The sequence below is a fragment of the Rattus norvegicus genome, chromosome 3, assembly GCF_021556685.1.
Source record: "Rattus norvegicus strain SHRSP/BbbUtx chromosome 3, alternate assembly SHRSP_T2T, whole genome shotgun sequence".
In the NCBI taxonomy this organism is placed as follows: Eukaryota; Metazoa; Chordata; class Mammalia; order Rodentia; family Muridae; genus Rattus; species Rattus norvegicus.
In genome coordinates, this window is record NC_141536.1 from 15,947,206 (window position 1) to 15,964,886 (window position 17,681).

Genomic DNA, 17,681 nt, shown 5'->3' on the forward strand with positions numbered 1-17,681 from the left:
AGGCACCGTCTTCTGGAGTTTCTTTGTTTTGAGCAGGAATGGTCTTGAGCCAGTGTGAGCTCTGTAAAAATCAGGATGGCAACTGGGGCCTTTGAAGAACATACAGGAGTTTAGAAGAGCCTACTGGATTAGTCACATTTAGTGAACAAGGTAGGAAGATTTGTTTCCCCAAATATTTTGCCTTCCTGGCCGATAATAAAGCTGTTGAAAGGACACAGGTTGAAGAACATTTGACCTAGCACAGGCAGCCCTCTAAGCCACTGCAGTTCAAGACGCAGCCAGTAGAGGGTGCAAAGGGACCACATATTTCTGTGGGTGCAACTCAGCCGCCATCCAATCCGTTCATGTTCATAAGCACGAGGAAAGCTTATCCAAAAGCAGAAAGGAAGGAACAACTGGGCTGGATCCGCGCACTTCGCTGTGATAAAACTGGGACTCTGCCATTTCATTGTGAATGCAAACCCACCTGGCTTCCCTCCAGCAGACACAGCTCCCCAGCCCACCCTAACCTCGCTCATTTGAAGAGGCCCCAACAAAGTGGACCTCCAGAAGTTGAATTTGAAAATTCTTTTAACCTCACGCTGCCAAAAGTGGTTCCATTAATTTCACCTCTGAGTCGTGACGTAAACGCTAGCGGGATCGGCCCCGAGCTAAATAAGCAATAAGCCCATTTTTCAACACACAAACACATAAAGATGTCAGCTCAAACTGTTTACTAATTAACACTTAAAAAGACACAAATTAGCTATGCCTGGCTAAGAGCAATTATAATCAAGACGAATTCCTCTAGTCATTTGGGAACTGGAGAAAAAAAAAAACCTAATTGCTGGAACCAATGTTTTAAAAACTGAAATCATGCCAGTTAGCAAATATGTTCATTTAAAGAGTATCTCACGTGACTACACTCCTGAGGCCTGGCTACAAACTCGAGAACAAGGATAATATTTAGGGATAAAATTAAAATTTTAAGCTCTCTTAGATTTATAACTTCTTCATTAAATATGTCTGCGAACAGCAACCCATAAAAACCTGTAGCAATTAAGTGGTTAAATGAACTGCCTCCCTTGTCGATTTTAAGGGGGTGATTAATATTAGATGGTCCCTCTGCTAATGAGACTCTCCATTCCAGTTTTCATGTCCTCTGAACATGGAGGCTGTCTGTTCCAGCAGGAAGCAAGGTAGGCCAAGGAGAGACCGCTAGCCACAGCCCCATGCGCCTTGTGAAGGGTTCTGGGTGAGCCTGTTCACACGGAGACCGCAGAGACCGACTGGCATCCCAGAGCCAATGCTCTTTCACTACAGGGGTCGTTACTTCTGATTTAAAAAGGTCTGTGTGGGACGAGACTTCCAGGCCCTGAATCTCGACCCTGGGATGGAGAGGGTGGTGAGGTCGGTCTGGTTGGGGTGGAGTCCCATGGTGACACAGGTTGGTGGAAGGAAACAGAGGACTGAGCCAGCCAGGGCAGGGATGGTTGTTTGAGGAGGTGGCTGGAGAGAGAGTGGGGCACGCCCACACTAGCTGCGACAGGGAATCCATCAGATGGAGAAATGGGACAACTGCTTACAAGGGAAATAAAGAGCCTCGGAGACGGGGAATATTTATATGCCCATCTACTCACTCAGAGGGAAGACGCTTCATCATGGATCGCTGCGGAACTGCATTTTTTCCTTGCTCCTCAATGGAGCAGCTTTTGCTGGGCGGGGGTGGGGTGGGGTGGGCAGTGTGGCTTTAAGAGGACAGTAGCCCCACACTTCCTTCCCACAGAGGCAAGAAAACAAGATGGGAGACACACTGTCAGGTCAGAAAACTTTGCTGTGACTCCTTGATCACCTCCCTTGGGAAGGGGGGCACAGCAGAAATCATTCTATTGCCTTGGCAGGTATCCTGCTGAGGCCTCTGTGAAGATGGGCAGACAGGTGTACGTGCCAAAGCTCTGAGAGCTCAGAGACTGCCAGCGTTCGGGCTGGGTTACTTTATTAATCATGGCTTCATCCATTTCCACCACCCACATCTCGGTATGTGCCTGAAGGCTGGAGGTTTTGTGTTTTCGATGACCCCCCCCTGCCACATTGCCGCTTGATGGTTTGTGTTTTAAACACCACCTTTTCTGGGTGTCTTCCTGTGACGTAAGGGCTGTGCGCACTGTACTGCCAGGAAGCTCTGCGATGTGAGAGCGGAACGCTTGAAGGCCTGCCTCTGCCAGCTGTGAGGTGCCCAATAGTGACACTATGCTATGGGGCACTGTCCCAGGAGGCCTGTGCTCCAGCTGGGCTTGGGAGGCAAAGGGATTTCTCTGAGGTTTGGGCGTGGATGCAGAGATGAGGTGATCCCTGGATTCCTGCTACCTTCCTCTCTCTGCTTCAGGCTCAGAGAGAGACCCTGGCTCAAAAGAATGAAGTGGGAAGGTGAGAGAGGAGGACCCCTGGAGCCACCTGCTGGCATCCTTGTCTGGCTTCCTGCATAGCCCTCTGTGAGTTCAAGACCAGCTAGAGTTATATACCGAGACCCTGACTAAAACAAACCACAAAACAACTATGGGTAGATGTGGCATTCAACACCTGCAGACTGGGGACCTGAACCCTGTCCATGACACATCCCTTAGATCGACACATGGTACTTGACCACAGACATGTGCACTTCATGCCTGTGTCCTGCCTATAAAAGCATCATGTGGCCTACACCATCAACACATGGCACCAGACCCTGGACACGTGCATATTCTGCAGTGTCCCAACCATGATACCACGTCACCTCCACCATCAACACATCCATAAGGGAACCTGGGGAACTTGGAGTTTGAGTGCCGATTGGCAGGCCATGCTGCCAGTCAGGACACTGCTTCCTCTGTTTGCCCGGCCTGCCAGCATGGAAGTCATATTCTTCCTTGAGTTTTGTGCAGCACCATGGGACTCAGTGTTCATCAAGGTCACGGTGGCACCTGCACTGGGCAGGTGTCCTTGCTGGTAGCTGGCCATTTGTCTGAGGTGCTTGCTTCGTTTCTAACTATTCTTAGGCCAACAGGGCTAACAGCTCCACAGCAGACCTGCTGGGAAAGGTGAGTGGCAGACAGGGCTGGACTGAGTTTCAGAAAATCTCCATGGCTACGTGGGGTGTCAGGAGAGCATGCTCTGTGAAGTGGTTTGAATGAAAATGGCCACTACAGGCTCGTATACTTGAATGTTTGGTGTCTAGATGGTGGGGACTTTGGAAGTTTGAGGAGGCAAGGCATGGCCTTGGGTGTTGCTGGGGTGGGTATGGTTTCAAAAGTCCCAGCGGACCTAAGTCTGTGAGATTAGGATCAAATGGAGCACTCAGCTCTGCTGCTCCAGTGCCATTTGTCTGCCACCATGCTTCCTGCCGTGACCTTCATGGACTAACCCCCAGAGATTGTAAGCCAGCCCTCCATGAAATGCTTTCCTCTGTAAGTTCCCTTGGTCATGGTGTCTTTTCCTAGCAATACGATGACGACTAAGATACAGCCTACTGTTGGATGGACAGACTGACCAGTTGGCAGGAATATATCCAACAGATTACATTTGGTCCTCGTGTTTTCCCAGGAGCCACCTGCTGACACTTTAGTCAGGGCCAGGGACTCTGGCTGTCCACTCAACCTTAGTCCAGGTTTCTTTTGCAGGGTGGCTGGACACCTTGCTCCCCAATGTGGGAAAGAGGCAGGGGCAGGATCTTAGATGTTCATGTCTTCAGCCTGTGCTCCAAACTCGAAGGTAGTTATCTAGGCCAGCGAGATGGCTCACTGAGGGAAGAAGTTTGTCGCTAAACGTGAGAACCTGAATGCTATCTGTGGAACTCATATGATGGAAAGAACAGACTTAAGCAAGTATCATCTGACCCCCACACATGATGTGTCAGGCTCCCACTGCCACAAAATAAACAAATATATAAAAACTGTAGGTAAACCCCTGCCTTAAGCATTCTACCTTTTGATTTGTTTGGGGGCTATGGTTTAACAAGTTGTAAATACAAACAGGGAGCAGAGCATATTTCTAATAGGCTGTGGCTTCTTCACCAAGGCAGCCATGAAAAAAGGGAAAAACGGATGTCCTGACAGAGGCAGCACCATGCCTGGGGACACTCGTTCTAAGGGACATCCTTCTTGCAGTGTGCACTTCTCACCACGCTCCTCCACCTTTCCTCATCTTCCGTAAAGCACCTTTAGTGTAATTCAGCAGCGAATGCAGGTCTGCCTTCTTACCAAGACTAACAGTGAGAAACAGAACGAGGCTCTGCCAGGCCGGATGGCATCCCTCAGCTGCAGACCTGGACGGGCAGACACGACCTATTGCCTGCTGCCCCAGCCCCAGGGGGAGAGAGGACGGTGATGCTATATACTCTGTATTATCAGGCCCTGCTCCAAAGCCAGCCACCTCAGCAGAGCCCTGCTAAGCACTGCTGGCATTCCCATGGCTATGCCACCTGACAGAAAAGGCTCGGAAAAGCCAACCAGAAGCGTTGGGATCAAGCCCAGGAGCTCCTTCCAGAACTGTCCGCAACACTTGGTGGTGTGTCTAGGAAGAAGCCATTTCCGACACCGAGTGCTGAGGTGAAGAAGATAACCATAAGGACATGATTGGCCAGGGGCCAGCCGGTAGAGGAGAACCTATGACTGGCCTGCCCCCGGGGGTAGAGGAGAACCTATGACTGGCCAGGGTCCCGCCCCTGGGGTAGAGGAGAACCTATGACTGGCCAGGGTCCCGCCCCTGGTAGAGGAGAACCAATGACTGGCCAGGGTCCCGCCCCTGGGGTAGAGGAGAACCAATGACTGGCAGGGTCCCGCCCCTGGGGTACAGGAGAACCAATGACTGGCCAGGGTCCCGCCCCTGGGGTAGAGGAGAACCTAGACATTTGGTGTTGACGTCAGATGCCCTGGCCTGACAATGGGGTCTATCTACTCACTGCATTCAGAACCCAGGTGGACCACCAGCCGTCTAGTCCCCACTATTTCTTCTAGCCTGGAGAGGCTCCCTTTGGGGGACTTCCAGACATAGGATAGGACTAGGCCCCAATCTTGCCTCATACAAAAGAGGAAGAAGGTCACTTGGTCACTTGTGGTGAGAACAAGACAGCCCCAAATTGTAGGATTGTGCCCACAGTAAGTGCTTAAGAAGAAGACGCTGCTTCCAAGGGCAGGGATGGACAGGATGGCAGGGAGGGATGCTGATACCCCTTTCTCGAGCAGCCAGCCCTAGCAGTGGGTACCAGTTGCCTCCAGAGTTGTCCATCTGTTCCCACAGCACCGGCTGACACCCTTTGAGATACCTTCTCCCATTACCCCAGCACAGACCCGGGGGGTGGCTGCCTGTCAGGCTGCTCCAATGCCTGTCTATGTGACCCTGCTCTGTCCTGCACTCCCACTGCACTTGGAGCAGGCCACTCTCACAAAGCCTCCCTTGGTACCCACGGCTTCATCCCTAGAGGAGGCCCGCCCTAGGCTGCGATCCTGGCAAATGCTCTTCTGAGCAGATGGACTGCAGAACCATTTTAAGGGTAGATGTGAAATTCTGCACACCACGTTCCTAGCATCCTGGCCAGCCATTTCCACTGTTGCCGGCAAACAAACAAAACTGCAGGTGACAATCAGGTTTTTATGATTTACGGAGAATCAAAGACAAAGGGGGAGGTTTTCATCTTGTTTTTGCTTTGACAGGTTTAGAAATTTGTTGTACTGCATTGATTCAATTTTCCTTGATTCCAGCCATCTTTCAATAATGCAGCCGGCTTCTGCTGGCTGGGTACATACGAGAAAACCCCAAGGAACCAGGGATATTGAAATGGTTCTGCCATTTCCATCTTTGAGACAGATGTTCCTCTCTGAGGAGCTCTGGTGGCAGCACGTGACTGTGGCAGTCTTCTCCGCAAAGAGAAGAATGTGCAGACTGATGCTGGCCTCAGAAGAGGGACAAGCCCAGCAAGGCCCCGTGAGACCCGCCGTCTCAGGCCTATCTCTTTGACCTTTCTTTTGGACCCTGATCCTGATGTCTTTCTTTTCTTTTTTTTTTAAATTAATTTATTTATTATATATAAGTACACTGTAGCTGTCTTCAGATACACCAGAAAAGGGCATCGGATCCCATTACAGATGGTTGTGAGCCACCATGTGGTTGCTGGGAATTGAACTCAGGACCTCTGGAAGAGCAGTCGGTGCTCTTAACCACTGAGCCATCTCTCCAGCCCCTGGTGTCTTTCTTATGATATCCAAATGCCATCACACTGGCCCATCAAAAGGGGGCCTGCTAAGTAGGAGGGGTCTAGGACACTCCTCTGGGTCCTAAAGAGGTTTGGCTAAATCGCTGAGACAGTCCTGATGGCAAGTAATGAGAGAGCACAGTCATAGTCTCCGGCAAGGGAGAGGTGCATGCGAAGTGACCCAGTGCTTTCCCTCATTAGAGCTCCCCGCCTCTTCCCTAGAACAGGGCCCGATGGACAGGGACCTCAGAGGAGTGAGCAGCACATTCTTACCTCCTTTTCAATTTCCGCCAGAGACTTGATGGTGATTCCCAAGAGATCAAAGGGCTGCATCTGAAAATAAAGACCAAGTCACCCTTTTTGATGGCTGGAGAATGAATGCCCCCTTGCTTTTATGACACTTATGATGTCTAAGCCATTCTATATCTCTACCCCCTCCCACGGGAACGGATATTGTGATGTTCGGTCATTATGGGGTCCAGGGAGGAACCAGGAAGACACGGTGGGCTAAGCCTTCCTATCACAAAGCTGCTTTCCACATATCCACAGGGATTTAGCTGGGGCGTGAGGGGGTCGTGGTCTTCTGGAAGCTGTGTCTGTGGTCAAGTACCTCATCCTCTCTTCTGAAGAGAGGATGTGAGGGTTATGCTTTTGTGATGGAGTATGGGGCTGGAATGTCTAAACCAGAGGCCGCCTTGACTGCTGTCTTTACAGAACAGTGTCAGCTCTAAGGAGTTTCAGGGGCCTGTAGTACACAGGGGAGTCAGGTGGATTCCAGGTCTCTGGAAGTGATAGGGGAAGGAGAGAGCCAGCTATCAGGTCAAAGGTGGGCAACAGGACAATTTTGCACATTAGTGGGGGCTCTGCAATCCCAGGGACACTGGGACATTTCTTGGCAAATACACAGGCCAAAAAGGTCAGCTGGAGGTCCAGAGCGGCTTCCCTGTCTGTGAGGCTGCAATTTCCTTCCAGGTACACTAGTTCCTTCCAGGTACACTAGTTCTGTATTCCCAAGAGCAGCAAAAGCCCGGCTTTCTGCAGCCTCGCCAGCAGGCGAAGCCTGAGAACCCCACAGAACCAAAGTATGGTGGTGGATGTGGGGCTAGTGTCCCCAGAGGGGTCCTCCATGGGGGGAGGTGAGAGGCTGGTGGGTGGCTTTGGAGACCAAACTGGCTGCCTCGTGATGCAGAACGGGTTAATCTTATCTGTCTGTCTGCCTGCCCGCCTGTCTGTCTATTCATCCACCCATCCATCATATTATACCATCTATCTATCTATCTATCTATCTATCTATCTATCTATCTATCTATCTATCTATCCATCCATCCACCCACCCACCCACCCACCCACCCACCCACCCACCCACCCACCCACCCATCCATCCATCCATCCATCCATCTATCTATCCATCCACCCACCCACCCACCCACCCACCCACCCACCCACCCACCCACCCACCCACCCATCCATCCATCCATCCATCCATCTATCTATCTATCTATCTATCTATCTATCTATCTATCTATCTATCTATCTATCGGGCATGTGAGTATGAGGAAGGTCTGAGGGCAACGGTCGGGAGCTGGGTCTCTTTCCACCTTGCTGAGGCAGGCTTTCTCATGTTCCTGCCATCCTTGCACTCTAGGCTTATAGCTGCCATCTCTTAGGGGTGCTGGGATCACACACGCATGCCACTGTATCAGGCTTTTTTTTTTTTTTTTTTCTGGTTCTTTTTTTCGGAGCTGGGGACCGAACCCAGGGCCTTGCGCTTCCTAGGCAAGCGCTCTACCACTGAGCTAAATCCCCAACCCCTGTATCAGGCTTTTTTACGTGAGTCCCTGGGACCAAATTCCAGTGCTTGGACTTGTGCTGCAGGCCTCTTACCTGTGGAGGCATCTGGACACCCCTTTGCCTTTACTTTAAACGCCACACTTAAAAGCCTGTTAAGTGGCATGGGCGGGCCCTTCTGGTCTGGCTGCAGGGGGATTAAACAGAGAAGTACTTGGAAGAGCTTAACACTGGGCTTGGCCTGCATCCGTGGCCTTGAGCGCTTGCTGAATTGGCAGCAACGGATTTGTGAGGGCGAACTTGGGACAGGGCCACCAAATTAGACCCTGAGCTCCTGGGGCTGTGCTACCAGTAGCCACAAAACAGTTTGGCTATGCTGGAGACGCCAGTCTCCGTGGCGTGAGGATGGGGCTGGCTGCCCGCCTGGCCCAGAAGCCAGCAGAGGTCCAGCTGTTGCATCATTAGGCTCTGACTATTCCACTAAACTTTCTCAACTGGAGCTGGTGTGCAGGGCAGAGCAGCCTTTCCCAGGGAGCATGCAGGAGAGTGCCAGCGTCTCCATGGCAACACAGCCAAGTGGCTCTGCTGAAGTTCCTCAGGCTTCCTGTGTCACATCAGGAGCATTTTTCAAGATTAAGCGCTTACCAGAAGGGTTCAGAGGAGGCCTATTATATTTCATAAAAATGGAAACGACAGAGCAGGTTGGATCGCCAGCCGGGTGGTTTTAAACTGGGTCCAAGAAAAACACTGAAGGGGTCTTTAGCTGGGCCAAACTAGGGCCGTGGTGTTTAGTGATGCCTCAGAGCAATCTTCTGCAGGAAGGATAAAAGCCAGAAACAAGTTTAGTGACCCGGCGCGAGGCTCAGGCTTGCATAGCTGAGAGAGGGGTGAAGGGTGTCCTGAGGACCGGGCACCAATGGAAGGGTGTCTCCAGGAGGGGATGTAGCCCAGTGCGAGGCCCTGGCTGTGGCAGGGACCTCTCAGGGTCTGGCTACTGGCCTCTGCTCTTGGCTGGCTCACCCAGTCCCTGTGCCATTCAGGAAGGCTCAGGGCTCAACCTGGGCAGAGAACATAGGCAGAGGCACAGGCTGTCCGTGACAGCAGAGTGTGCAGTGTGCAGTGTGCACAGAATATGGCAATGACAGGGGACTATGGCCAACTCCATCACCATGAGGAAAAAACCAAGGTCACATGTGGTGGCACTATACCAGGAAGGTATAGCATGGAGTTCTCTGAGTCTGGTGGCAGTCTGATCTGTATAGTTAGTGCCAAGCTGGCCAGAGCTATGTGACTTGAGGAGAATCATTAAGCCTGGGTGGCACATGCTTTAATCTTAGCTCTCAGGAGGCAGAGGCAGGTGGATCTCTGTAAGGAGAGGGCCGGGTTGGTGCACAAAGCTAGTTCCAGGCCAGCAGGGCTGCATCGTGAGACCTCGTCTCAAACAAACAGCTACACGTAGCTGAGGGCAGCTCGTGTGCCCAGAAGCTGAAGGATTTCAGGTTGGGATGGGAGAGGAGGAGAGGAGGATCATGCATAAACTTACACTTTCTGGGATGCAGGAAAACTTCTCTGAAATCATAAAAGGCACACCGTCCATTGCTGCAAGAGAAGAGAGGAGAGGGAGGCGCTGAAGACACTGCTGCTGACCAAGAAGCTAAGACATCAGTACAGAGAGCACTGGTGGGCTGGAGGCAGGTGCTACCCAGCTCGAGCGTCTGGGAGCTGCAGAGTGGGACAGGGTGACATCCTGACCCAGGGACGCAGACGCCTGTGTGGTGCCTCTGTGTGTAGGCAGTCAGTCAGGGGCGTAGCCCAGGGCTGGCACGGAAGCCCTTTCCTGCTCGGGTCTAGGAGTCTGACCTATATCGTAAATGGTGAGCGCAGGAAGAAAGTGATGTCTGGGTGGGAGTGGACAGAGGGCAGACACCCCGGGGGGAAGCTGCCAGGGGCACATCCATTGTTCACTCTCTAGGTCGAGCCACAGATCCCGAGTGGTGTTTGGTGCTCATCCATCTCCATGGAAAGACAAGGAGTTTGGCGGTCAGGTGGCCATGCCTGAGTCCTGGCTGGGCTTGCAGTGAGCACATGAAGGCATGGACAAAAGAAGCTTGGCTAATGGCTGGGAGGTGTGCTCTGAGTCTTCAGGGAACGTGCCCTGGGCCTGAAGAGTGGGCTCAGTGTGTGTGTGGGCGGGGAGGGGGTAGGCTGTGACATATGCTCAGTTACTCATTCTCTGTCATGGCTTCAGGGCTGAATTAAGACTTGCCCTGTGTGCTTACTTTCCACATGAGAAAGGATGAGGAACAAGCAGCCTGTGAGTGAGAAGGGCAGGGACTGGGAAGCCCTTTCTGTCCTGTACCACACCCTCCGAAATCTACCTGTGTTTAGATCTCCACAGCTAAACTGGTAGCAATATTGCCACAGAGGAGGAACATGTGATGTCGGCCCTCACAGTGTTACCTGTGAACTGAGAATTAGGCCGGCTGCTGACTGAGCTGAGGCAAAATTCAGCCGACAGACCTGGCCCTTAGTGTAGGGACCTGCGGCCTGCAGTAAGAGGTGGTTTTGGCAGACCGTGATTTTGGAATGGACATTGTGCCTCTCCCTAAATGTTTCCTAAAATGAAGACTTCCTTGGTATTCAAATGCTGGGGGCAGCTTTCGGGGCCAAGGAAGAGGAGAGCAGAAGTGGAAAAAAGGAAGGGATAAATCCGGTCTGGTGTCTGCTGTGATGGGCCACACAGTGTGGGTTAGGCTGTGTCTGTAATGACCCATAATTACTGCAGAGAAGTGGGCCAGACTGCACCTCAAGCCCCCTTCCTCTCTGCAGGCCACTTCCTGTGAACTTTTCAGGTTCAACAAACACCTGTGTCAGGGGCATTTCCCACTGCAGCTGGACCCCCAGAGCCCAGAAGAGAAGGCTAATGTCACATGCTGTGTGCGACATTAACCGAGAAAGGAGGGAGAATGTCCCAAATAGTTTTATGGGCCTATATTCCAACATCCGAGCACCACCTGAGAACCTGCCACAACAGACAGAGTACCACAGATAGTACCACAGGCTTGTCAGAGAGGGAGGGAGGCAGGATCCATCAGCATGCAGGGAGAGGCCACACCAGCTCCTGCCACTGACCATCCAATGTGAGCTCTAAGCTTCTGTTCACTCACACGGCTCTCGTGTGCTTTGACCTCAAATGCTTGCAGGGCCTCATGTCATTTCGGATCACTTTGAGGTGACCAAGCAGAGCTCCAGAGTTTGGAGCCTCCTGGGGTCAGGTGGGCAGGAGGCAGTGACTTGGAAGCTTGGGCTCACGAGGCTTGGACACGGACCACAGAATTTCACCTGCACGCGGGTAAGGGAGCATGCAGAGCGAGCGGAGCTTCTCCTTACCCACTTCTACAGTGAAATTCTCACCTGCAGCCTTGTGGGAGCTCTGCGGCCTACTGGCTCACAGAGGGGAGAGTATGTCATGTTGTAAGGAACATAAGACTACAGGGTGGTGGCCACCAGGATGGTGTTAGTGGCAGATATGCTCCTGTCTGCACTGGCGGCAGAGATGGGAGCCCCTTGTGTCCAGTCCTGACTGCAAGGAGTCATTTGGTAAAGTGACTGAGGGGACTTACCATAGGAGGCTGAGAAGTCTCACACAGCTCACTCACGTGCACTACAGGACAGATCTTAGCCATCTGGTAGAGTCAACAGGGAAGAGGCCCAAGAGGATCAGCACAGGTCACACTGATGTGACCTCCAGGTCATACTAACTGACCAAATTTCATTGTAAAAATCTAGTGTGTGTGTGTGTGTGTATGTGTGTGTGTGTGTGTGGTGAGGGGTAGGGGGCTGGAGAGATGGCTCAGAGGTTAAGAGCGCTGGCTTCTCTTGCAGAGGACACTGTTCCACTGCAATACGATAGCCCACAACTATCTTTAACTCCGGTTCCAGAGGACCGGCACCCTCTTCTGGCTTCGAGGAATACTGTATGTATGTGGTACAAAGACAGGCATGCAGGTAAAACATCCACACGCACAGAGGAGACAAACCCCTTCAAAAATCTAGCAGAGGTGACTGAGATGGCTCAGTGTGTAAAGGTGCGTGCTACACAAATGTGACAACTTGAGTTTGAGCCCTGCAATCGCACGAAGGCGGAAAGAGGGAAATGACACCACAAAGTTGTCACCGGGCTTCCACAAGTGGCACACATGCCCCACTTCCATATGACACAGCCTAGGCACTGGAGAAGCAGACTAAGCATGAAGTGGGTCAGGACATCACCTGACATCTGAAAAGAAACCTATGGGATAGTTAACTGACGTGTCGGGGGAGACCTAGCAGGAATGGTCATTAACTGGCTAACGGCAGAATCTGATGAAGGGCTCAGAATGCTGGCATCTGGGCCACACCAGAGCAGGGAACTTGCCAGGGTCCAGCTGAACAGGTGAGTGCATAGTAACAGTAGGGTACTGGATCACCGCCGGTTGCACACATCACTGTGACTTGACTACTGAACAGGAAAGGTGCCTCTCTCAAGGTCACGGTGCCACTTGGTCTGCTCTGAGCTTGAGAATGACACCCAGTGCTAGCATGGTATTCTCCCATGATCATCCTGAGAGCCTCGATAGGACATCAGGGGACCCTAAGTTAACTCCGTAAGGAAATGGAGAGGCCGAGTCAGGGCTGCTGCCTCTGGAGGTGGGACCCTCCACCAACCCAGCACTGCATTTGACACATGGGAAACAGGCAGAATGGGCGCTTCTGTCTAGATGAGAGAAGGCCAGGGTGGGCGAAGGCCCGTATCTGCTAGGAAGCCACAGCTATAGGGAGAAGGGCTGCCCAGACACACGGTTCAGGGGGCCCCACAGATACACTGGGCAGAGCCAACAGGCAGGGCTGTTTGCTTGCTGGGAGACTGGGTAGGGTCTCTGCTTTGCAGCGTATAGCTGTAGGAGGTAAGGCCCTTTCTGATTCAACAGCATCCATTCCTAGGAGCCCTAACTGGACGGCCTTCCATATATGACAATATTTGGAGGCCTGGCAAACATAATCCTTAAAATGATGGCACCCATTTTTCATGTGAACCCCAAGACTGCTCATAAATCATCCCTGTCCTCCCTCTCCCGGGAGCCCTGCCCCCTCTCCCCCAGTCAGGGCTGGTATGGGTTCATCACCACTGTCCTAGAGCTGAGGTACAGATTGCTGTCCCAGCTGCCAGGCTCTCGTTGACCCTGTTCAGGGCCATACACTGCTGGAGGACACATCTCCCAGGGTCACCTCACCCTCCGATCAGCAAGAGCTAGGGCATGGCTTCTCTCCCTGATCCTGTCTGACCCTGCAGTCATGTTGCAGAATCAGGAATGACGCTAGAACAGGCATTGGCCTTTTCTCCAGGTAGGGTTCCCAGGGTGACTTTATAAAGGCAAAGAAGAGAAGAAAGGTGGAGAGAGCACTCACAGTCCTACCAAGGTCTCTTCTGCAAGAGAAGAAAGGAAGGAAACCTATGTGAACTTGCTCCAAATGGTTCAACCTTCCCAACTGCAGCCTCTATTCACCAAAGTCAGGCCCCAAGTTCTGGGGCACAATGGAGCTGGGGCTCAGGCTCACGGCATGGCGGATGGGCTGGGAGCTCAAACGTGAGCTCCCTCCTTGCTCCCTTCATGTAGGTGGACGGTGGCTGTCCATGCCAGGGCTACCATACCTCTGAGACTGTCTGTAAAATGGACATACTACAGTAGTTCATCCACAGACATGACGTTTGACAACAGCCAGGGGTCTGGACTTCGGGAGACCTCCCTGGTGTGGTGGCCCCTGACATCCGAAACTGTGTCCCCTCAGTACGTGGCTGCTGCCTCTTTCTTCTTTTCCTTAAAGGAAAGATGGTGGCAGCTTTAACAAACGCTGATCCATGGATTGGAGCAACGAGGAGCAGCAGAAAGTGAGGATGTGCCTCGGGCTCCGTAGCGCAATTAGCATTCTCCTAAACAAACGAGCTTCAACAGAGCTGTAATTAAGCAGGCCTGTAATTAAGTATATGCCCTTTATCATAACGATCATGCTTAAAAATGGCACGGAGCTCGGGACTGTGTTATTAATGCTGTAATCCCAGACTGAAGAGCGGGTACATAGAAATCTGCATGTCAGGCCTGTCACCGCGAGTGTTTGTAAAATACATTAAAGAAAGAAGCCCCCAACAATGAGCTCACTCAACTGTTCTTTTTACAACCAGGCAGCACAAGTCAAGAGGACTGCGAATGCTTACAGATCCGGAGGTTTAAACAAATAAAGCTGTAATCTACTGCGCGCCCCACCCCCTCTGGAAAGAGGCTTCGAAGCAGTGCAAATGTTTAGGGCTTTGTCTCTCCCTTTCTTCAGCTGACCCAGATTCTGTCTTTGCTGCTCTCAGGGAAGCTGCCCAATTCACAGGTTGCATCTGCTTAGACATCAGGCCCCCCCACCCCCACCCCAGGTCCTGCTCCTTCCCTCTGAGTAGAGGCTACATTTCACTTTCCAAAGCAACCCTGGAGCCTCCTTTGATGCCCCATCATGCCCCAGGGCGTGCCTCCCTGACATCTCTACAAGCAGAAGGGACAAGGAAGGACTTCATCTTATCATGCTTGATAGAGTCATAAAATAGTTGTGAGAATGTAAACTTTAAAACAAGATCCTGTTCCCAGCACTTTCAGTTATTAGCGCTTAACAGTCGATGTGACGGTCGCCCAGGCACGGAAGAAGGGATGGTGAACTGGCGTACTGGCAGGTAGCTGGAGTGATATTTAAATGTAGTCAGGGTGGTGGGAGGCCTTTAATCTTGTGTACCTGCTTGGGGCTTGGAGCAGTAAATAGCCAGTACCTCACCCCTTTCTCTCCTCCTCTGGGGTGTTTCCCAAGGCCTTTGCAGTTTGGGATGGGAAAGGTGCCAAAAACCCAAGATCTCAAGGCCATTTCTCAAAACTCACTTACAAACAAAAACACAGGGCACCCTGCTTTCCGGGTGACTCACTTTGGGGATATCTTCAGAAGGTATTTGTAGACGCCCCCGAGCTGTCTGCTCGGTGACACTCCAATTGAGTTTACACAAGGCCAACGACTTCCTTCTAGGTCCCCAAAGCAATTTGTTTTGCCATGTTATTCATAAGCCAAAAGGAGCAATTTATCAGCCACAGCCAGAGACCCCAGAGCCCCACGCACAAGAGGAGGAAGGAGTGTAGGCGCCGGAGTCAGCCGCACATGCAGGGGTGCCAGCTTGTTAGCCGTGCAGTCTTGGTAAGTCATTTAGCCCCGAGTCACAGTTTCATGTGCCCCAGGACACTTAAGCCCCCATCTGCAGTGCTGGGCAGGCATGAGAGACAGCAGACATGAATGGGGTGAGCACGGCCATCTTACCACAGCCATTCACGCAGGGTTTTGATAAAGTAGTGCCTAGTTTTTCGGGGAATGAGTTCAGGCCACAACCTCTTGCCCCCACAACTACTATGGCCAGGACAGGCTGATCCGTCTAAACCTTTCTTTCAACTGTAAAAGAAAATGATGGGGCTCGAGACCCCATATGTACAACAATGCTAAGCAACCAGAGCTTCCAGGGACTAAGCCACTACCTAAAGACTATACATGGACTGACCCTGGACTCTGACCTCATAGGTAGCAATGAATATCCTAGTAAGAGCACCAGTGGAAGGAGAAGCCCTGGGTCCTGCTAAGACTGAACCCCCAGTGAACTAGACTGTTGGGGGGAGGGCGGCAATGGGGGGAGGGTTGGGAGGGGAACACCCATAAGGAAGGGGAGGGGGGAGGGGGGAGGGGGATGTTTGCCCGGATACCGGGAAAGGGAATAACACTCGAAATGTATATAAGAAATACTCAAGTTAATAAAAAAAAAAAAAGAAAAAGAAAAAAAAAAAGAAAGAATTCTTAAAAAAAAAAAAAAAGAAAATGATAACATCTGCGCCACTCTTTTTTACGGATTTTTTTTTTTTTTTTGGTTCTTTTTTTTCGGAGCTGGGGACCGAACCCAGGGCCTTGCGCTTCCTAGGCAAGCGCTCTACCACTGAGCTAAACCCCCAGCCCGCCACTCTTAAGTTGCAATGAGACAAAAACACGAAGCTGATGTCTAGCCAGCTTGGCTGGTTAGGGGTGATAACATGATTGCTGCAGATAATGGCTCTCCACAAACTCCAGGTACCTGTGTTAAACCATCTGACCCGCGAGTCCCAATCCAAAGGCCTTTTCTGGTGTGAGTCCCAGGGCACCCAACAGCACCCTCCTTGGCATCTGCCCTCTCTGGGGTTCGCGTGGTGCAGCCTAGTACCATGCAGGTGACTCGTTAGATGTGAAGTGACTGAAGAAAACCAGGGCTGCGTCTCCCACCTGACAGAATGCTGCTGTGGTGAGACACCATTGAAGCTGCAGGTAGGGTTGTGCTATATCCTTCACAGGCACTAATGAAGGGTCTGTATGCTCCAGAGACCCAGCACTATTAAAATGCCATTTGCATTGTGGTTTTGACTTCAAGTCTGGTCCCACGGGCTTTCCTAGAGGATCATGGGAAGAAAGGCGGTGAAAGGGAAATCTGGTCCACCATGGGCTGGGAAGGGAAAGGGTCACTATCACCTCATGAATATGCCGCCTCATAAATATTCCTACAGCTTTAAATCCATATCATAGACCACACCAGGCTACATCCCATGTTGGGGGCTGCTCACCCTGTGTCTGACTGTTGGCTTTGCTCTGCTAAATGAACTTCTGCTTAAAATGTCTGTGTTTTCACTGAGTTCTTCCCCTGAAGAAGACAAGAACTAAGGATTTTCCCTATCCCAAATGAATTCAGCTGCTTGATGTGCCTTGGAGAAGACTCCTAAAGGGCTGGGAGGACTGCTCAGCCATGGAGGTTTGCTTAGGCACGTGCAAGGCCCTGGCTTCCACCCCTAGCACCACAGTCGGTGCAGAAACAAAAACAAAGCTATTGTAAAAAGTCAGAGGTTAAGCTACAGAGGCATCCCACAAATGACAGTCCCCGGGTTCTGTTAAGCACCAGTCATCCGGACCTCACAGATACACCATCATCTCCAGATCCCATCTCTACACAGGCTGTTTGACACTGTCACTTTATCGAGGGACAATTCCTTTCCACATGCCTAGCACCATGTTCCACATCCCGAGTACCAAGAGGCCTCAGGCCCCTGCGCAGAGCAGCCCCTTCTCTAATGCAGACACCTGGTCAGGTGAGGGAGGACCTTGGAGAGCTCTGAGAGCAGGAAGGGCAGAAGGACATGTCCTACACCCAGAAGGGATTAGAAACCTGGCTAGAACAGCTATAGTCCTCCATGCGGAAAGCTTTTAACCATACAACTCTGTAATGGCTTCCCTCCAAGACCGCTTGCACTTGGCTTAAGGTGAAGACAGTTGTCTCAGGATCATGTCCATGGGAGTAATGGGGGTGCCTCCGCAGTCAGGAGGCCCTGGGTCAGTGCTCTCACCTGCTGCTCTAACGTGGAGATTCTGAAGCCTGTCGGTGAGCTGCAGATGAAGCATGGGAGCCTGACTGTGCAGACAGAAAAGCAAGGGAGGCCTGGTCCCGAGTTCTCAGTGGGGTGGGTCTGGCTACTTCCCCAGTAGTCAAGCTTGGCGTCCACTGGACAGTGCATGATGGGTGAACATCACACACACCCAGCTTCACAGACACTGAGGGGGAAGATGC

At 51.7% G+C, this 17,681-nt stretch overlaps 1 protein-coding gene across 3 annotated transcripts in view; it reads right to left on the reverse strand.

Moving 5' to 3' along the window:
- Mvb12b (multivesicular body subunit 12B) overlaps positions 1-17,681 on the reverse strand; it is a 159,726-nt gene that overhangs the window by 16,026 nt on the left and 126,019 nt on the right. For all 3 annotated transcript variants that reach the window (XM_087652993.1, XM_087652994.1, NM_001271232.1), the window contains 2 exon segments: positions 9,537-9,592; positions 6,479-6,538 (listed from right to left, as the gene is read on the reverse strand). In XM_087652993.1, the coding sequence (XP_087509119.1) occupies positions 6,479-6,538; positions 9,537-9,592 (116 nt within the window).